The 20,371-nt window shown below is 58.8% G+C and overlaps 3 protein-coding genes across 3 annotated transcripts in view; 2 read left to right on the top strand and 1 right to left on the bottom strand.

Annotated features, from left to right (window-relative positions):
- The first annotated feature begins 1,062 nt into the window (after positions 1 to 1,062).
- Nkpd1 (NTPase KAP family P-loop domain containing 1) lies at positions 1,063 to 7,582 on the top strand. The gene is made up of 4 exons (XM_052180992.1): positions 1,063 to 1,171; positions 2,101 to 2,550; positions 4,429 to 4,560; positions 5,458 to 7,582. Exons 1-4 carry the CDS (start codon positions 1,081 to 1,083, stop codon positions 7,260 to 7,262), a joined length of 2,478 nt encoding a protein of 825 aa, XP_052036952.1. The 5' UTR covers positions 1,063 to 1,080; the 3' UTR covers positions 7,263 to 7,582.
- An 886-nt stretch (positions 7,583 to 8,468) lies between these two features.
- On the top strand, positions 8,469 to 9,089 carry LOC127675458 (60S ribosomal protein L18a-like). The gene has a single exon (XM_052171571.1). It carries the CDS (start codon positions 8,520 to 8,522, stop codon positions 9,048 to 9,050), a length of 531 nt encoding a protein of 176 aa, XP_052027531.1. The 5' UTR covers positions 8,469 to 8,519; the 3' UTR covers positions 9,051 to 9,089.
- A 3,798-nt stretch (positions 9,090 to 12,887) lies between these two features.
- The window catches only part of Ppp1r37 (protein phosphatase 1 regulatory subunit 37), a 31,681-nt gene continuing 24,197 nt past the window's right edge, over positions 12,888 to 20,371 (bottom strand). Inside the window, exons 2-13 of the mRNA XM_052171566.1 lie at positions 18,859 to 18,956; positions 17,578 to 17,623; positions 17,371 to 17,471; positions 16,915 to 17,034; positions 16,577 to 16,727; positions 16,333 to 16,488; positions 15,926 to 16,038; positions 14,936 to 15,077; positions 14,665 to 14,831; positions 13,799 to 14,540; positions 13,510 to 13,596; positions 12,888 to 13,416 (exon numbers count right to left, since the gene is read on the bottom strand). Of these exons, the coding sequence (XP_052027526.1) occupies positions 13,514 to 13,596; positions 13,799 to 14,540; positions 14,665 to 14,831; positions 14,936 to 15,077; positions 15,926 to 16,038; positions 16,333 to 16,488; positions 16,577 to 16,727; positions 16,915 to 17,034; positions 17,371 to 17,471; positions 17,578 to 17,623; positions 18,859 to 18,956 (1,919 nt within the window). The 3' untranslated portion in view covers positions 12,888 to 13,416; positions 13,510 to 13,513. The remainder of the gene's footprint in view (positions 13,417 to 13,509; positions 13,597 to 13,798; positions 14,541 to 14,664; positions 14,832 to 14,935; positions 15,078 to 15,925; positions 16,039 to 16,332; positions 16,489 to 16,576; positions 16,728 to 16,914; positions 17,035 to 17,370; positions 17,472 to 17,577; positions 17,624 to 18,858; positions 18,957 to 20,371) is intronic.

Genomic DNA, 20,371 nt, shown 5'->3' with positions numbered 1-20,371 from the left:
TGACAACTTCAAAAAGCAGGTGCCAACCTGGTCTATTCAGCAACGAGGAAGCGGAGGCTCAGAGAGATGAAGTCACTGGGCCGGAGTCACACAGCTGGGCCCCGGTGGAACGAGCCGAGCGACCGCGTCCTTTAGATTCGCCCTGCCTCCTCCCTACAGAGGAGGTGCGCGGGAGCCTGTGCGAGGGCTGCTGCCGACTCCCCACCCCTCCCGGGTTCACCCTGTCAGGGGCGCCCAGTCCTAGAGAGCAGCAGGCCGGGCGCCTGCCCAGAGGGCGGGGACGCACGCAGGAGAACCGGCCGAGCGAGCAGCGAGCGGGCGCCACCGGCTCCAGCCAGGCCTGCGCGGGGCCACGGGCAGGGAGCTGGGGCCGCGCGGCCACCGCCAGGTACGTCCTCAGAGCTCAGGCTGGGGTGGGCGCAGGGGTGGGGCGGCGTGCGGGGACAGGTGGGGCCCCCGGCTCTAACCACAGGTCCTCACGGCCCTGAGCCAGACTGTGGCTTCCCCAGCTGCCTTTGACTCGTTCTCTGAAGCTGTGACACACGCTGCCCCCCAGAGGCTGCCGGTGACTCCGCAGAAGGCCACCTGTTTCCCAGAGCCCCCCTTCTCTCCATCTCCTTGTTGAGTCCCCAAATTTATTTGTTTGTTTGTTTACGCTCTTCATTTATGAGAGAAGACCTCACTGTGTAGCTCTTTCTAGCCTGGAACTCAGTGGCCCCCGCCTCTGTCTCCTGAGCGCTGGGATTAAAGGCATGTCCACCATGTTGGGTAGTTTCTAACCCTTAGCCCTCAGTCCATCTGTCCTTGGTGGTGCCCCAGGTCAGGCCGCACCAGTGTCCCCAAACCTCCCCACAACCTCTGTACGCCCCGCAGGAACCCCCAGCCATCTGGCCATTGTCTTTCATGTGAGCATTCGGTGCTCACTCCAGTGACCCAGGGAACACCCCCCCCCCAAATCTTTACTGCACCTTTTGCCTGTCCAAGGTCACGGGGGCCATCTTACAACCAGGGAGCCAGGGCCCCCCAAGCTGAACACCAACCCTTCTATGTAGGACAGGGTCGCTGAAGCCTCGGCCCGCCATGCAGAAGAACTACAATGTGCACTTCACCAAGAATGCCCGGACCCCCAATGAACAATACTTTTTGGACCCTGAGTTGGGGCACCAAAAAGGTAAGGGTTCACTTCTGAGGGGGTGGGGGGTGGCAGGAGACGCAGGTAGGGGCGGCTGGGCGCTGAATTTATATACAAGGGGCAAACGGGCTCCAGGGAGAAAAGCCCCAAGAGCCAATGTGGCACATGCCTGGAGTCCCAGCATTTCCCAAGATGACACAGGAGGATTGTTGCAAGTTCTGGGTTAGCCTGGGCTACAGAGAGCCCAGGCTGGCCTTGACCTAGGTTCAAACACTCCTCCTGCCCCAGCTCCCATGAACCTGAGACTACAGGTGTGTACCACCTTGCTGGTCTCCTGTAGAGTTGAGTGTCCGTGTGGGGCGGGAGCAGGGGAGTGCCGTGTGCAGGTCTCCATGCTGTGGGGCGGCCTCCAGAGGAGCCGCATGGTGGGAGAAGGGAGGCGAGCAGGGCGGCCCCTCCGCCTCTGAGTGTGTATGAGTTGGTGGCTCAGGTAGGTTCCCACAAGGAAGAAGGCAAGCGAGGAGGGGCCGGTGACTTCCTGTTAAGACTGTCACAGACTCCTGGGTCTGGCAGCTCAGGGCCCACCTGCCTTCTCAGCTCTGGGCCTGTCCCTCCCTCCTCCATGGCCGCCACTCTGGCCACTTCTGACCGGCCAGGCCCTCAACCCTCCTCACCCTGAGGCTGTAGGGATATTCCCTTGGGATATAGGAAGTTAGTCTCAGGATTTGGGGTGCCAAGATGCACGGATATCTGATGGTGTCCTCTCTCCGTCCTCCCTGAAAAGCACAAACCCCGTGTGTCATGCCCCTGCCCTCCCCTGGGTCCTTTGAGCCCCTCTCACTTCTGGGGCCTCTGGGGCTCCCACGGATGCTCCAGTGCAGCCTCACCAAACAGCACAGCCTGGTTCAAGCCAGCGTCCCCGGGGGACTGGGACTCAGTCCCAGTCACCCCCACTTCCTTCCTTCCAGGATGCAGCCGTCAGTGGTACCAGGACCCTGTGGCCACTCACACCCATGGGCCCTGTCAGCTGTCCCCTCAGGCTCACTGGCAGCAGACCTACCGCAGCCACCGAGGTGGCAGCGGCTGTCGCCGGTGTCCCCAGCCCCTTATTCTGCAGCGACAGCGGCGGCAGCAGCAGCAGCGTCAACCCCCACCCCTCCCTCCCAGCCCGCTGCGGCAGCGGCTCTGTCCCGTTCTCGGGGCCCAGAAAGGGTCACCAGCAACCGCCGCTGCCCGCATGGGACCAGCCAGCGCCCCCCAGCCTGTCACCTCCTCACCCACCGCAGTATCGGCCATGGCCAGCAGCGGCCCAGCCCTGCCCTCTGCAGCCGGCGCCCTCCTGGAGCCCAGCGAGCCCACCGAGGCGCGGCCCCTGCCTGCGCCCGCAGCCTGCGGTTCCTTCACCTCCTACGGCGCCGGTGCTCAGTTCAGGCCTTCCTTCTGGGGCTGCGCCCGCCCGCCCGCCCGCCCGCCTATCTGCCTTGCTCCTGCCTGGGCCTTCTGCTCCTTGGCTGCACTCCGGGCCTGTCCCCACTCCGCACACACTCTGGGCCCTGTCAGCAGGGCGCTCATCCCAACTCCTGGGTCTCTGCCTTAACTCTTGGGGTCCCTGACTTCCGGGCCAGGCCTGTGCTCGGTCTCTCTGCCCCTGTCCCCTGTCCCCTGTCTCTGCCTCTGCTGTTCCTTCTTCTTAGGCCTCCCTCGCTGGCCCACAAGGCCAGTGAGGACAAGGGGCAGGGGGGATGAGGACCTGGGGCAGCTTGTTGGCCAGCTCTGGCGCTGGGGGTCAGGGGGTGACACAGGTCTAGAGTGGAGGTTAAAGAAGTGGGGGAGCGGAGAGCACTCAGATGGGGGGATGCGGTCGCTTGATACAGCACCCCATAGGAGGACAGCTCAGTGAGGAATTGTAGGGTCTCTAGGCGACCACCACAGTGAGGACAGGCAGGAAAGGGAGGGGGCCTGGGCTTGAAACGGGGCCATCGTACCAGACCTCATTAGAGTGCAACGCAGACGGCAGGCAGCGTCACACTAGGCACAGGCTCCGAGGGGCCTGTATCTGAGAAGGGCCAGGAGTCCATCAGGGCAGGGAGGGAGGGGCTAGCAGCCTGCCCGGGTTCGGGAGTGGTGGCGGACGTGAGGACACAGCTGCACCAGGTAATTCATGAGGACTCACGCCAGGGTGCCTGGGGCCGGGCTGCCCATTTCATACTCAGAAAAAGACTTAGCAAAGTGACATCACCCATTGATTAGGCATGGTTGGGGACGAGGCCTGCCCAGGCAGGTCACTGTCACCTCAGCTCACCTTGTCCCAAGTTTCCTCCTGGCCCTGTCTCCGGGCACTGTCCCACCCCACAGCCCACTACACCCCGTAAGGCTGACTCAGCTTCCGTGATTGGGTCCCACCTTTTAGACACCCCAATTCTAGGTCCAAGAAGCAATTCTCAGGGGACAGGGTGTCCCCTGCAAAAGGGACATTATGGTGCTTGTGTCTGAGGTCCTCTGGACAAGGAACTTTTTCCCAAGTGGCCATTGGATACAGGGACATTGACCAGGGTCCATGACTCTGTCTCCAGGGGCTCACAGGCCTCAGTTCCCAAATCCCTGTGAGGACTAGGGCAGCCCTGGGAGCGGGGGCTGGGCGTGGCTTTGAAGGAGTGAGGGTGCAGCCAAGGCTCTTGTGCCCCAAGAAAGGTCCATGGGATGCACTCACTAATAAGTGGATATTATCCTAGAAAACTGGAATACCCAAAACATAATCCACACATCAAATGAGGTACAAGAAGAAAGCAGGAGTGGCCCCTTGTTCTGGAAACACTCAGTGAAACAGTATATGGCAAAACTAGAACAGGGAAGTGGGAAGGGGTGGGTGGGAGGACAGGGGGAGAGAAAGGGGCTTACGGGACTTTCGGGGAGTGGGGGGCTAGAAAAGGAGAAATCATTTGAAATGTAAATAAAAAATATAAAAAAAAAAAAAGAAGAAAAGAAAAGAAAGGCCCATGGGATTTTCCTAGGAGAAGCACAGGCGTGTAAGGGGTTGAGCAGGCCTAGAGGGGCAGGACCAAGGCAGCAGATCCTATAAGCCTCCGGGCCGCAGAGTAGAGGTGGGGACAGCACAGGGCCGGAGCCGGGAAGGGGGGGAGATGCCTTCCATGTAGGGGTTTGACCTGGGTCACCTTGGGGACTCAGGGAGAGTATGCTGGGGCCAGAGCAGGGCTGAAGGCATGGAGGACACATGGGAGGAGGGAGGGTGGCGCCCAATCAGCCTCATTGACTCAGTTTCCCTTTCCCACCCCTAGACATCCTGACGGAGGATGATGTCTACTGCAGCTGTCTGGCTAAAACCCTGTGTCACGTGCCTGTCCCGGTGACGGTGGGCTTCTACGCTCCCTTCGGCTGCCGTCTTCACTTAATGTTGGATAAAATCACGAGTGAGTATCTGCACACGCTGAGCATGGGTGGGGGACAGGACGCGTCAGGTCGGGCTGTAGAGAAGGATGTTCCTGCGTTCCAGCCCTGGGCTAGGTCCCGGGCGAGATGACAGAGATGACAGTCCCGCTCAGTCACCACAGGCCTCGCACCCTGCCCCAGAGTGCTCACCACCCAGTGCTCAGATCCCACCAGCGCCTCCTGGGCGTGTGGGGGGTCCAGACATGACCGAGAGAAAGACGCGGCTGCACTTGCTACGGTGGGGCGTCCGTTCTCTTCCTACATTCCACCCATCCATTCATTCATTCATTCATTCATTCGTTCGTTTGTGCGTCCATTCATCATCCTGCACCTTGGCCCTTCACTCATTTGCTCATGTATCTACCCATGCTCTCGTATACAAGTATTTCATTCGTCCGTTCCTCTTTCCATCAATAGTCTACCCAGTCATTCCATTCATTCATCCATCCACCCATTCCCGGAGTGGCCACCACTTAAGGCCGGGTCTCTTTCTTTTCTTTTCTCTTTTTTCTTTTCTCTTTTCTTCTCCCCTCCCCTCCCTTCCCCTTCCCCTCCCCTCTTCTCTTTTCTTTTCTTTACCAGTCTGGCCTCAAACTCAGAAATCCGCTGGCTTTTGCCTTCCAAGTGCTGGGATTAAAGGCGTGCCGTGCGCCACCACTGCCCGGCGCGTCTTTCTTGTGACATCCAGGCTGCCTCTCCCTGGTGGCTGGCCCTGGCTCTTTCCACCTCCCTGTCGCCCTCGCCCAGGGAGGTCCCTAGTTCCGTCCTCGACCTCCAGGCCCCTTCCTTCCTTCCTTCCTTCCTTCCTTCCTTCCTTCCTTCCTTCCACGCGCACCAGCAGCGTCTCCCCGACCGACGCCTTCTCTCCTGTCCCCCAGCGCTGATGCAGCAGGAGGCCGCGCAGCGCGAGAGCGAGGAGCTGCAGCGCGTGCAGTGGCAGCCGCGGCGTGTGCGCGGCTGGGGCGTCCCGCAGCTGCTGTGGTTCCTGGTGTTTCTGCAGCCGGTGATCACGGAGCTGCACCTGCGGCGCAGGAACGTGCGCTTCCTGTTCATCCGCTTCAGCGCCTGGCAGTACGCCGGCACCGACAAGCTGTGGGCGGGGCTGGTGACGACGCTGTGCGAGGGCATCCGCCACCACTACGGCGCGCTGCCCTTCAGCGTGTACTCGGTGCTGGGCAACAAGCCCTGTGGCCCGCGCGATGGCCTCTGCCAACGCGAGTGGCACTGCCGACGTCGCGTGTGCTTGGCGCTGCTGGCGCTGCTGGCCGCGCTGTGCCTGGGCGTGGGGCTGCTGTACCTGTCGCTGGGAGGCCACGCGCCGGGCCACGGAGAGCGCGGCGTGCTCAAAGCGCTGGGCGGCGCGGCCACCACGCTGTCCGGCTCGGGGCTGCTCATGGCCGTGTACTCCGTGGGCAAGCATCTGTTCGTGAGCCAGCGCAAGAAGATCGAGCGCCTGGTGTCGCGTGAGAAGTTCGGCAGCCAGCTGGGCTTCATGTGCGAGGTGAAGAAGGAGGTGGAGCTGCTCACCGATTTCTTGTGCTTCCTGGAGATCTACCAGCGACGCCGGCTGCGGGTGGTCCTCGAGGTCACCGGGCTGGACACGTGCTACCCGGAGCGTGTGGTGGGCGTGCTGAACGCCATCAACACTCTGCTGTCCGACAGCCACGCGCCCTTCATCTTCATCCTAGTGGTGGACCCCAGCATCCTGGCCGCGTGCCTAGAGAGCGCGGGAAACATGAAGGGCACAGCTGACAACGGCTACCTGTTCCTCAACCGCACGGTCACGCTACCCTTCTCCGTGCCGGTCATGGGCCGTCGCACCAAGTTGCAGTTCCTGCACGACGCGGTGCGTAGCCGGGACGATCTGTTGTTCCGGGACTTGACGATCAAGCTGCAGCCGCAGAGCCCTGGGGACTCGGGCTCGGGCGAGGGCGCTCAGCTGCTGGCGGTAGAGACCCAGGCAGACGCCGAGCGCACGCAGAGCCGCGTGGACGCGGAGGCGGCGCGACGCATCCAGGAGGCGCTGTGCTGCCTGCACGACGAGGGCGACTGCTTGTACGAGTACGTGCCCGACAACGTGGTGTCCATGCGGCGCATCGTCAATACGGTGCCCATTACCGTGCGCCTGTTGCAGCAGCAGCAGCAGCAGCAGCCCGACCGCGTGGGACCCACACCGCGCCACGCGGTGGCCTGGGTCGTGCTCGCCAACCAGTGGCCTTGTCGACTCAGTTGGGTGCTGCAGTGCCTGGAGGACCGGCAGCAGGCAGGGGGCGCGCCAGAGGGGCGCGCGCGTCTCTGGGACGTCTTCTGCGACAACAGTCGCGAGCTGCACACCATGACCAAGTCCTTGCAGAACGTACTGGACCTGGATGGCGATCCCGAGCTTTTCGAGCGCTTTCTGGGCACTGATTTCCCCTTCACCGTGGCTGAGGCGCAGAGTTTGCTGCGCTGCACGGTCAACCTGGACCATTCCATCCGCCGCCGCATGGGCCTCATTCGGGCCGTCAGCGCGCTCAAGCCGCCCAGCCCGCCCAAGTCCCCATCCCAGGACCGTCCCCAGACCAGTCCCAGAGCTACTATCGCCGCAGGCACGTCCCAAGCCGGCCAAGGATCAGGACACAGTAGAGAGGCACATCAGACCCGGGACCGGACCCATGGGGGCAAGCCGAGGCCGACGGCCTGAGTCCTTTAATTTCAGGGGTTTAGAGGCTGCTTGGGTTTGGGATGGAGAACACCAGCCACAGGGGACAGCAACGTCCCCCTGCCCTGATGGCAAGAGTTGACTCAAGAGCAATGGGGTATGGGATGGCCACACACCACACACGTGACCACTCTGGAAGCCAAAGGGCGTCAGGTACTCGCTTCCGGGAGCGGCAGCTGCTCCACAAGGGTCTGAGCGAGCGGAGGCGTCTCTGAAACATGGAGTCCCAGAAGTAATAAAGGAAGCTGTGGAAAGCCAAGGCTGTCTTTCATGTCTTGGATTTCTGGCTAGGTGAGGATGCGTCTGACCCACTTCCTCCTCAGGTAACCAGGCCTCTGGACGGCATCCTGGCAACTCAGGCTGACATCCCGGGTGGTAGGAGGCTGAGCGAGGTTGCAGGGGTGACGCCAAGTTGAGTCAGGCGAAGGGGAGCGCCCAGGCCTCAAGGCATCCCAGGCCTTTGTCCCCACGCCCTAGCCAGCCCTCGGTGGGCAGGACAGGAACTGGCACTTCCCAGGGCAGGGCCTGTGACCTCACTAGGTGGCCCTGCCCCTCAGCATGCGTGTTATGCCTGAGTGGCACTGCCTTCCCCAGAGAGGCAGGTAACTGTCCAAGAGGACTGCTGAGGCACTTGTTTCACAAGTCACTCCTGGGCCACGGGCTGGACCTGGTTGTCATCTGTGCAGACGTCACCAGCAGGGAAGCTGAGGAACGGGATTGGGAGCTGAGAGGGATGTAATCAGAGCCAGGCCAGGCAGATGGGACCGTCCCTGCTGGTACCGTCAGAGGTCAAGGATGGGCATCCCTCCTGTGGGTGGCTCCGGAGTCCCCAGTGACACAGCCACACACTCAGCCCGGGGTTTCCCACCCGGCGCCGTGAGGAAGGAAGGCAGAGCTAACTAAGTACTGCATTGCAGAGACCCAAGGGCCACGCCAGGCCGGCTTACACTTTCTGTCCCTGCACTTGAGGAGGAGGCGGAGGAGGCAGATCTGTGTGGGTTCCAACAAGCCAGCCTGGTTTACTGAGTTCTAAGCTGCCAGAGCTGCAGAGTGAGACCCTATCTCAGTCAGCCAATGAAGGCTTTTGCTGCCGAGCTTGATAACCAGAACTAGACCACTACGAGCCACAGAGTGAAAGAGAACCAATTCCCACAAGTACACACATGTACACAATATGTATACACACACAAAGAAAAAGTGCTTTCTTTTGTGACTGGCGGTGAACGAGCGCGCAGTGCCATGAAGGCGTCGGGCACGCTTTGGGAGTACAAGGTGGTGGGGCGCTGCTTGCCAACCCCAAAATGCCACACACCGCCACTGTACCGTATGCGGATCTTTGCACCCAACCATGTGGTGGCCAAGTCCCGCTTCTGGTACTTTGTGTCACAGCTGAAGAAGATGAAGAAGTCATCTGGGGAGATTGTGTACTGCGGGCAGGTGTTTGAGAAGTCACCCCTGCGTGTGAAGAACTTCGGCATCTGGCTGCGCTACGACTTGCGCAGTGGCACTCACAACATGTACCGAGAATACCGTGACCTGACCACCGCTGGCGTGGTCACACAGTGCTACCGAGACATGGGTGCCCGGCACCGTGCCCGCGCACACTCCATCCAGATCATGAAGGTGGAGGAGATTGCAGCTGGCAAGTGCCGCTGGCCAGCTGTCAAGCAGTTCCACGACTCCAAGATCAAGTTCCCGTTGCCCCACCGGGTGTTGCGGCGCCAGCACAAGCCACGCTTCACCACCAAGAGGCCCAACACATTCTTCTAGACACAGAGACCCACTGAATAAAACCTCTATACTGTCAAAAAAAAAAAAAGTGCTTCATGTGGTGGCCAGTGACGGTAGTTCAGAGCACGAGGACCCACCCGTGGATCCAAAACCCACATAAGGAGGTTTCAGCTCCAGGGAACTCTATGTCCTCCTTTGGTCCCTCTGGACACTGCTCTCACATGCATGAACACACACACGCACACACGCACACACGCACACACACACACACGCACACACACACGCACAAACCTATAAAGATAAAATATTTAACAAGATGACAAATACATAACTAAAAGTAAGAATAGGGGTTCTCCACACCCTGTTAAACTTCCATATTCAGTATGGAGTGGAAAGCATTGTTCCAAGACCCAACTGTCTGAAATGTCTCAGCGCCCGCCCGCCCGCCAGGAACCGAGGCTACCCCCAGACCTGAGAGATGGCATCAGGGCTAGGGTCAGATCCTCTGAGGTGTGCCGCACACAGGTCTGGTAGTTAGGAACATCTGCTGCTTTTGCAGAGAACCTGGCCCAACACAGTTCCGGGGATCTGACAAACCTCTCCTGGCCTCTGTGGGTCCTGCACGCGCATATGGACACATAAACACACAGGCAACACTCACACATGAAGCAATAAATCTTTAAAAACCGGGAGGCAGGGGCAGGATCTCTGTGAGTTCAAGGACAGTCTGTTCTACACAACGGGTTTCAGAAAAACCAGGACTACAAAGAGAGGCCCTGTGACAGACAAATCCTCCAAACCAAACCGTCTCGCAGTATTGTGGAGTCTGTTGCCACTGCCTATTTCTGAGAAGCATTCTGTATAGACATGGGGGAAGCCCAAATCAACAGGCAGCAGAGAGAGGCACTGTGCCCCTGGCCCCAGGTCGATTGCTTTGCCTGCACCTTAGAGCTCACGAAAAGTTCCAGTGTGCCCAGGATGACCAGCTGCTAACCCGCCCGAGATCCTGGGCACATAGTGAGCCAACAGGTGCACTCCACCGTGCTAGGAGGCCTTGATGAGGTCCCTCAGGTCAACCAACCTTCATACAGAGGGATGTTTTGGGGGGCCAGCTAAGAACCCGGCCTGGTCTTCAACCAGTTCCTCTATACCATTTCCCTCCCACAGTCTCACAGACCAGCAAGATGGCTCAGTGTGTCTGTGGCCAAGCCGGGCAACTAGGTGTGGTCCCACAGACCCACAGGGTAAAAGGGAAAACTGACTCCAGCAAGCTGCCACATCTGTGATGTCATGGAAATCGCACCCCCACAAAAATCAAGTAAATATAATTTAAAAATCTAAATTGGTAATTTAAGCCTCCCCCCCCCAAAAAAAGGGTTGGGAAGACCATAGTGGTCAGAGACAGAGGCTGTCAAGCCTGCCAACCCAAGCACAACACACAAGGCCCACATCAATAGAGAACCTTTCCCACAAGCTGTCCCTGTCCTTGAATCCCCCTCCCCCCCACTCTGTTCTCTCTTAGTAAGTATGCTTGCGGATCTCTTGAGCTCCAGGACAGCCAGGGCCATGGAGAGAGAGAGAGAGAGAGAGAGAGAGAGAGAGAGAGAGAGAGAGAGAGAGAGAGAGAGAGAGAGAGACCCTGTCTCAAAAAATAAAAACAAGAAAAATAAAAGTATGTATATAGGTATTTATTTATTTGAGACAGGGTTTCTCTGTGTAGCCCTGGCTGTCCTGGAACTCACTCTGTAGACCAGGCTGGCCTCGAACTCAGAAATCCACCTGCCTCTGCCTCCCAAGTGCTGGGATTACAGGTGTGCACCACCATTGCCCAGCCAAGTATTTATTTTTTAACATTTTAATAAATTAATAACATTTAATAAATAAATTTTAAAATTAAAATTTATTATTTGACACACACCTGTGATCCCAGCACTTGGGAGGCAGAGGCAGGCGGATCTCTGAGTTTGAGGCCAGCCTGGTCTACAGAGTGAGTTCCAGGACAGCCAGGACTACAGAGAAACGCAAGGCAGACGCTGCTGCCGAGGGTGAAGCTGCAGTACTGACGGCCTCGCTGGCTCACTGGGCCTGCTGTCTCCCCACCTCTGCCAGCCTCAGCATCTTCTCTAAGTTGAGGCTGGAATGGGTGTGTCCAAGCAGGTGTATACTCTTTGCCCCATATACGACATGGCTTTTGTGGGAACTCACACTGGCCAAGAAGCTGGCTGTCACCAACCAGAAGGCAGTCCATGACTCTCCTGCTACTGCAACGGGCTGAGTAGACAAGACCCTCCGTCTGCCCCAGGATGACGGAGGCTTGTAGGCCTCAGGGTGACAGCCAGCGCATGCCTGCAGTGGCTGCCTCTATGCTGGGCGCCAGAAGTCTGGCTAGGGACATTTCCTGTCAGGGTATTCAGGTCACTAGGACTCACTACAGCTTCAAAACCAGGCCAGTTGGCAGCATACATCTTTAATCCCAGCACTCAGGAGGTAGGGGCAGGCGCAATCCTCAGATTCAAGGCCAGCCTGGTCTGTCTACACAGTGAGTTCCAGGACAGCCAGGGCTACACAGAGAAACCCTGTCCCAAAACAAAAAAGACAAGTGGCTGAGTTCTCAGAGGGAAGACATATGTGGCCAAATGATGGCCTCTGTCATCAAATGGGCCCGCAGTCCCAGGGCGCTGGGATCCAGTGAGCCCTAGAGCTGACTGACCCACACGCTCTGGAAGGCCGCACCAACAGCGACAGGCCATGAGGGCTGAGGCTGCTACTGGACGTTGTCTCCTGCATAGAGGTTCTGAGAATGAGGGAACCTTTCCAGCCTGTGGCTTGTCACTCCAATACTGTTGTCACATGGCCAGCCCTGTGGCATAGCCTGGAGTTTCTGGGCTTCAGTGAACCCCATTTCCCTTCCCGGGTGACTGGGTCCACAGGTGTACAGACAGCTACGACGTTGTGTGTGTCTGTGTATCTTTTAGATATGCTAAGGGTAGACCTGGGGCATGTCTGGTAAGTCCTACACCACTGAACCTTGCCCTCTGGCCCCCAACTGCCCTTTTATAGACTGTCACACGTTTTGGAGTCCTCTCAAGGGAGTCCTGGGTCCCCCAGGTCACTGTGGTGAAGCATACTTCCTGACAGGGTTGCAAGCTGGGCACCTGCAACGGAGGAAGGCAGCATCTCTGAGGTGATACCCAGGATTCTCCTGGGCTCCACGAGTGTGCCGCAGTAGGCATGCACCACATTTACACACTGACTTGTACACCCACACTTCTGTGCCTAAAAATTCATTAGGGAGGAAAACCCAAGCAAGCAGGCGATTCCGACAGACACGATGGTGAGGGTGGAGGGTCCCGGGTTATGACAGAAAGGACATGGGCACCAGGAGGAGGCAGCCTGCGTCCACACAGGAAGGAAGGCAGCCGGCAGCCATTTCCTACAGAGGCTCTCCCTGGGTTCTCTGTTCTGTAGTGCCTGAGGCTGACCTAAGGCCTTCCGAGGAGGAACGCACCCGGCTGAGCCACACACATCCCGGAAGCCAGGCCATGCCAGTGACAGAGCAGGCAGCTTAGCCTTGTGCACACTCTAACAAAGGGTGAGGAGGGGAAAGGCTGGACCTGCTGCCCCCCTCCCCCAGAACCTCAGCCTGGCTGTGAGGGGCAGGAGAGCAGCAGCTGGGTGGGCTTCTTGAGGGGTGGGTTGACAGGGAGGGGGAGGTGTGTCCAGCCTTCTGGGTTTCTTCTGGGGATCACCGGCACCAAGCACACTCCCTCCCATCGCTTGAGTACCTGGGCCCAGCAGGAAACAGAGGCACAGGTGAACCCAGCTCCGTTTATTAGAAAAGCCGTGAGAGCTGCTCCCCCCGAGCGGCCCGGCCCAGCCCGCCCTCACCGTCCACCCACCCACTGCCCCTGCTGTAGTGCCTGCCGGGGTGCAGCCTCCGTGGCCCGGGCAGCAGGTCCAGAGTCACACTGCTGCTTGCCCAGCTCCCTGATAGGTTTTATTGCACTTTAGAAAAAAAGCTCTGTTCCTTCTCGCTGGCCCCACCCCACAGGGGCTGGCAAACTACCACCACGCTCACCAGCCAGGTCCTGAGAGGGGTCGGGAGCCGGCACGCGGCTGCCCCACTCCTACTCCTCCAGGACAGGCTGGCCACCGGCCCTTCAGGACCCTGGAGAGCTCCTCGCGCCTCTTCCTCCTGCGGCCCAGGCCCAGCCCCACCCTGGGGAGCGGCAGACCCATAAATACACGCTCAAGTCCAGGGAGCCGCTCCCAGGCCTGTGCCCCTTGCGGCTGTAGTGTTGTGGCGAGGCCTGGGATGCCCCGCCTGGTTCCCTGGGGGGCTAGGCCGGGAGTCAGCAGATCCTTGGGGATGGCTTCAGCTCATCGCAGACCATCCGGAAAAGAACTAGGATAGAGATGGAGGATGGTGAGAACAGGGTCTCGGCTCCTCCCGCCCAGTCCTCCTCACAGCTGGAGATGGCCCACGGCACCTACTTACAGTGTCACAGTGTGTCCCGCTGGGCCTCCTGACTGGCCTCTAGGAGCAGCTCCTCCAGCTTGCTGGCACCCTGGGAGCGGTGCAGTGCTGTAGGCAGTAGGTGGCGGCTTCCTTAGAGGCAGGTGGGGCCATGGCCTTGTCCCTCCAGACCACACAGTCCCCACCCCCGTGGGAGGTCTGGGGCCCAGACTGGGAACCCCTTTTCCTATGTCCTTATGGGCCATGCTGCAGAGCAGGGCTCCGTCCACCCACAGGCAGGCGTCCCCTGGATAGCCTCCCCACTCCTTACCGTGCTCCAGGCTGCAGCCGCCTCCTTTGGCCTCCAGGCCCGGGGGTGGCTCTGGGGGAAGTGTGAGGGCAAACTCAGGCTTCAGGCCATTGGGCAGTGGCTGCCCTGCCTGAGATGGCTCCGGCTGTGGCTGAGCCTCAGGTGACTCTGGGTCCTGGGTGTCCATGGTCTGAGATGGCGGCGAGGCAGGCGGGGAGGGAGGAGAGGGTGGAGGAGAGGAGACAAAGGAGGGGGGAACAGGGGGCTCTGGCCTCTCAGGTGGACTCTCCACCCGGGTCACCACAAATACCTTGTGGCCTCGGCCTGGGCTGGAGACAGAAATACGCTGCTCAGCGGGAGAGGAGGGACTCCCGGGGGGGCTCTTGTCACCAGGGCCTAGGGAGTCCGTGGAGGGTACGAGGGCAGGGCAGGGGGCCGAGGAACTCCCGTCAGTGCCCCCCTTGTCCCTCTGCTGGTCTTGTTGGTCCTCCTCCTCGGCCTCCTGCTCCTCCCTGTCAGAGTCTGAGTCTGAGTCTGAGTCAGGGCCAGGCCCAGGGCTCGGGGCCCCATTCTGAGACCCTATGGCTGTCAGGTCCCCAGACTCTTCCAGGGGCTGGGGCGCAGTGATGGTGATCTCAGGCATGGAGGCTGACAGCTGCAGCTGCTGCTTCTCCTCACGCTCTCGAACTAGCACAAAGTTGCGCTTGCAGCCGTTCTGGATCTCAGCCAGTAGTGCCTTCTGCGTCTCGATGAAGCTCTTCACCTGTGGGACCCAGCCTGGCTAGGGCTGTGTGGCCTCTACCCACTTCTGCCCACCCTGGCCCTCTCACCCTCGCATCTGCCCCTGCCCACAACAGCTCGGGTAGGTAGCAAGCTCCCTCCCTCACCGGCTCCTTCTTGGGCTCTCGGTCCAGGTCCAACCGAAGCAGGGAATGGTTCACCTTGAGGGCCAAGGACAGCGCCATGAGCCCGCCTGTCTTGATCTCATTCTCCCGGAGGTCCAGTCTCAGGAGGCGGGGGCTCTCGGCGATGAACTCTGCCACGGCCACCGCGCCTGGGAGGGGGACCGCAGGGGCTGGCCAAGGGCCCCATGCCTGGCCACTGGCCGGCCGCCCTGCCGAGCCCCGCCGGCCCCTGCACGCCTGGCCCGCATCCTACCCTCGCATGTAAGCTTGGTCGAGGCAAGGCCGAGGCGCAGCACGCTGCGGTTGCTGATGAGGCCATTCTTGAGGTTTCGTACACCCTCGTTCCCAATGGGGTTGTGGCCCAAGTTCAGTGTCTCCAGACTCTGTGTGTGCGGCTGGAAGGCACAGGGAAGGCGGGGAAGGGAGCCATGGGTAGAGAAAGGCCAGAAAGTACGTCAGGGAAGGAGCCGGAAGCAGGAGCCAAGGCACACACCCTCCCCTCCTGCCTGGCTGCTCAACACAACCCTGCCACGCCCGCTGCCCACTCCCCCTCCCCCACCAGAATCCAGGTGGGCCCCTACCCAGGCTGCCTCTCTGCACACGCTCTGCCTGTCTCCTAATGGCTTTCAGGAGTCTTAAGACGGCCGTCTTGTGGAAGGGGACCTGGGCAGGCGCACAAGGGCCCACTCCCCTGGGAGCATTTGTATCTGCTGGAATTACTTTATATGTTATGTGGCGATCAAAGGACTAAAGACTTACTGACTGCTTTCAGAAATATTAACTTTTTAAGTCAACATATTCAGTTTGTGCAAAGCACTGTCCTACATAGTCTGTTACAAAAAAGTATGCAATTGCAGAAACGGCCCAGACAGGCAGTGGTGGCGCATGCCTTTAATCCCAGCACTTGGGAGGCAGAGGCAGGGGGATGTCTGGTCTGGGGCCAGCCTGGTCTACACAGCAAGTCCAAGTCAATCAGGGCTACACAGAGAAACCCTGTCTGAAACCCCAAAAGAAAAATCAATGAAAGAAACAGGGCCCAGGGCTGGTGAGATCACCTGAGGCTCTAAGTTCGAAAACTGAAATATTTATACATGGTGGAAAGAGAAAATGGTCTCTTGCAAGCTGTTTCCTGATCTCCTTTCGCAATACACACACACACACACACACACACACACACACACACACACACCCCTCACCCCGATAACTATAATAAAAGATTTAGGAACGAGGCCCCTGGACTCACCAGTGCCATGCCCAAGAAGGCCATGCCTGTGTGTGTGAGCTGGTTGTTCCACAGCACCAGGGTCGCCAGCCCCTTCCTCTGCTCCTTGAGACCCTCGCAGATGTAGGCCAGGCCTAGGGGAGGCAGGTGGTCAGTGCCTCACCCGTCCCTGAGAGCACCTCCGCTCATGCTGCAGCAGAGAGATCTAGAGGCTCGGGCCTGACTTCTGACTCTAGCCCTCGGGCTGCCTCCCGCGTAAGCTCCGATCAGAGCTGTCGCTGCCAGCACATCCCTGCCATCTGTAAACTCCGGAGGACAGTCCTGGGAGAGCTCACACTTGTACCTGGCATCTCCCACCTCAGCCCAGGGCTGGGCATGGCGCAGAGGGTGCTGGGTAACAGCGTGGACAGGAGTCAGAGGCAGCGCACCTGAGTCTAGCACGTGGTTGTTCCGCAGGTCCAGAATTTGCAGCGAGCAGTTGAACTTGAGCAAGTTGCCCAGCTGGGCCGAGTCCTGCAGGCCGTTGAGCTTGTTGTCCGCCAAGTACAGTTCTCGTAGGTTCATGTTCATCTTCAGAGCTGTGGCTGGGGAGTGGTGGGAGTGACTGGCCGGCTCAGGTCCTGGGTTTCCTGCCCAGCAGCAGGCCTCCCACAGGCTGGGACACAGACTTACCCAGCAGCATGAGGGGCCGCCCAGACAGGCTGGCATTTTCTAGGTGCAGTACTGCCAGGCTGCTGCGGATGCGTAGGGCGCGAGCCACAAAGGGCGCCGAGTGGTCCAGCAGGGGTGTGCTGCGAGCATCTAGGTACTGCAGGCAGCTTGTCTGGTGGGGACAAGGCAGGGTCACTTAGCAATCCCAGCAGGCATGTAGGTCCCACTGAGTAAGACAGGGCCTCTTCCCAAGGTCATGCTAGGGAGGGAAGGCTGGTGATTACCCTGCAGGAGGGAGGAGAAATGGGCCTGAGGTAGGGGCTTCCTCACATTTTCCTAGCAGCCTGTGAGGTACCCACCTTGCGCATCATGTGGGCAGCAGCCTGCCAGCCCCGAGTGCCAATGTGCTTGTTGAAAGAGATGTTGAGATGGGTGGCTGACTCGTAGTACTCGATCATGTCGAAGAGGGCGGAGGCACCCTGCAGGCAGGCACATGTGGGCCTGGCCTCAGGTCAGGTGGCCAAGGGAAAGCCAGGGGCTGACAGGAGGGTAGGCAGCAGCCTCGGGATGACAGGTAAAGCTACGCTCAAGAACACAGCCCTCAGAGGTTGAGATTTCCAGACACCTGTGAGTCCCCTTAGTGTGACAGCAGGCTAGCTCTTGGTGGCCACACTCACCCCTCACCTTGCTCCCCAGGCCTCACCACCTTCAGGGTCTCAGGTCCACCCTCGTCATATCAAATACCTGCTTCCGGTCGTCACGAGGCCCCGCCCTCGCCCTCTCCTCGCCCAAGCCTGGTGGCAGTGGATACTCACATCCTCGTCCAAGTTGGTTTGCTCCAGGTCCACAACCTTGAACTGCAGCCTCTTAAAGACCTCCTCCAGAGCCTCACAGGCCTTGTAGTCAAGCTTCTCCCCTGGGAAGGGCGGGCGTCTTTACGTGGACAGTCCACACCAGCACCAGCAGTCTCCCTGCAGAGCCCACGGAGCCCTGACCACCCTGCTGTCCTTGGGGACACATACCTTTTAGATCCAGGCAGTGGATGCGTTGCTCAAGATCTGTGAACTCCTAAGAAAGCAGGGTGGGACTGGTCAAAGCAGGTAAGACACCCAGAAGAGGGGAGCCCGACAGTGGGGGGCGAAGGCCCAGAGGACAGTGGGGACTGGTGGTGAGCCCCGAAGGCGCGAGGAGCCTGCGTGTAGCCAGCCGGCCAGCCACAAACCCGTCACTCCAGCTGATGAAGTGAGGCTGAGGACGTCTTGCGTGCTCAGGGAGTTGCCTGGACTTGGGGAAGTCTGGCTCAAGGGACTCAGATGGCCAGGCTGACAGCCACCCTGTGGTACTCAGCAAAGGACGCAAAGGCACTGACTCGGTGTTTTCCCAGGCTCTCCCTGAGGGGCTCACCTAACCCACACACACACCAGGTCCCTCTCTGGGTTTCACTGTCACCCAAGGGTCAAGCACCATGACAAAGCCCCAGGTCAGAGGCTCGGGCTGGCCTGACAACATACTTGTCCGTTAGGCAGGTCTAGTCGGCCCTTATCCTTGCCTCAGATGCCACACTGAGTGGCTGTCTTTCCCTGGAAGTGGCAAGGCCCCACATTGCCGATTCTGCAGAACACACACAGCCCAGGAACTCAGTGAGGACAATGTCCCAGGCACCACAAAGGCCCTGTGTGGAGGCAGGGCAAGGGCTGACCACAGGAAAGCAGACAGCGATGGGCAGCGGGCCTGCATCCACACCAGCTCAGACAGCGCTTGGTGCCTGCGCCCTGAACCAGCAGCCCCACCTCTACTATCTGTTCACAGGCTGAGCACAGGGCTCCTGGGATGTGCAGGAGAAATGATAAATCAATTTTGGTTTCCATGGCTATATTCAAATCTTTTTTCCACGTGCATACATGTATGTGTGCCACACATATCATTGTGTTCATGTAAAAAATGTAGTCCTCTATTTCTAGCTAGCGTGTGGGTCCCGCTAATCAAACCCAGGTTGTCAGGGTGGAGAGAAGTTCCTACACTCTCAGCCATCTGGGCAGCTCGTTTTTTTATTTTGGAGACAGGGTTTCATAGAACTCAGGCCAGCCTCCAAACTCAGTATCTCATTATGTAGCTGCTAATGACCCTGAACTCCACCTTCCTGCGTCCGTCCACCCTCTAGGTGCTGGGATGATGGGCTGTTTTAACTTCCTAAACAGATTAGGTTTTTGCTATTTTGTCCCCGCCACTCCTCACACACACATACACACACACACGCACACGCACACGCACACGCAGTCCGTCGGTGTCTCCAGCCCCCGTACCTGTAGCTGCCGGAGGAGCTTGGGGATCTGCCGGCAGCTGAGCTTCTGACAGGCCTGCCTGTAGGCGCCGATCACCTCGTCCACCGTCACGTTCTGGGCTGTGGGCAGAGGAGCAGGCTCAGAGTCCACGGCGCTCGCGTGCTGCCTTAGGCCCGTCCCTTCCTCCCGACACAGCATGGCAGCACTGCGGCAGAGGCATCACACAGGCAGCCACAGAAACATACACAACTCAAAACGCCTTTGCTTACGAGTGCCCTCCCTTACTACAGGGAGCCAGAGCTCCCAGTGCCCAGTGGTGCCAGGCGGCACAGGCCAGGCTTAGGGCAGGCAGGTGGCACAGCAGGTGCTCTAGGTCCACTTTTGTAACAAACCCCACGGAGGAGTGTGTGGCTTCAGCCACAGGTAACACCACACAGTCCCTCCTCACTGCAGCACAGCCACACTGACCACAGGAGCTGGAGACAAGCAGCCCCCACACCCCACATCCGCAGCCAGGGGCAGCCAGAGGCAATGGACCTGGAGAGCTGCTGATGCGGGGTGTCACACAGATCAAGGCACCGTCCGTAAGCTGTGTTGTCCATGCACTAAGAGGACCGTCCATCCTACCTCACGTGACAACCAAGAAAACCCCCGCATGGACCCACAGCCTCACCTGATCTAGGCAAACCCCTCACTAAAACTCTTCCTTCATTCACATTAACCCTCGTGCTGGTTAGTTCCACATCCAGCCCAAAGACCTGAGTGGATCCCTGGACCCAGAGTGGAAGGAGAGCGCCCACTCCACCAAACTCTCTTCTAACTCCACATATGCCCCGGGAGAAGTGCCACCTCCCAAACAATGTAAATAATGTCATTTTAAATGAACAGGGTCTCATTTACTCAGATTTGCCTGCCTCTGCCGCCCAAGTGCTGGGATTACAGGCGTGCACCACCACGACTTGCTTGAAATGGCTGACCCCCTGCCTCAGCCTCCGGAACCACACGTGTACACGCCACTGCATTCTGCTCACTCTAATCCCATGAAAAGACAAAGCTCAGATCCTGAACCTTCTTAGGGCACACAGCTGGTACACACCACAGCAAGGATGTGAACGCCACCTTCTCTCCTGAAATTCAGCTCACGGTAACCACGCCTCAGTCCACAGGGCCACGACCAAAGAACAAAGGAGAGCATGGACTGTGAGAGCCCTCCCGGGATGGCAGTGGCTGTCACACTGAAGATGGGACAGATCTGAAGAAGCAGAGCACCCACACCCCACGGATCTTGGGCAGCCCTATGTGGCAGGTTAACTCACACTTTTCTGTCTACCCAGATTGGCTTCTTCCAGACGTTTTTAGAAAAAAAATTTAAGTCAGGCATTGCAGTTACTTGGAGGCTGAGGTAAAAGGGTCAAAAGTTTAAAGTCAGATTGGACTACAGAGTGAATAAGGCCAGCGTAGGCAACTTGGTGAGACCCTATCTCAATTACAGTAAAAAAAAAAAATAAATAAATAAATAAAATAAAATAAAATA

Source organism: Apodemus sylvaticus, chromosome 1, assembly GCF_947179515.1.
Source record: "Apodemus sylvaticus chromosome 1, mApoSyl1.1, whole genome shotgun sequence".
Lineage (NCBI taxonomy): Eukaryota > Metazoa > Chordata > Mammalia > Rodentia > Muridae > Apodemus > Apodemus sylvaticus.
This window is presented reverse-complemented; position numbering and strand designations above follow the sequence as displayed.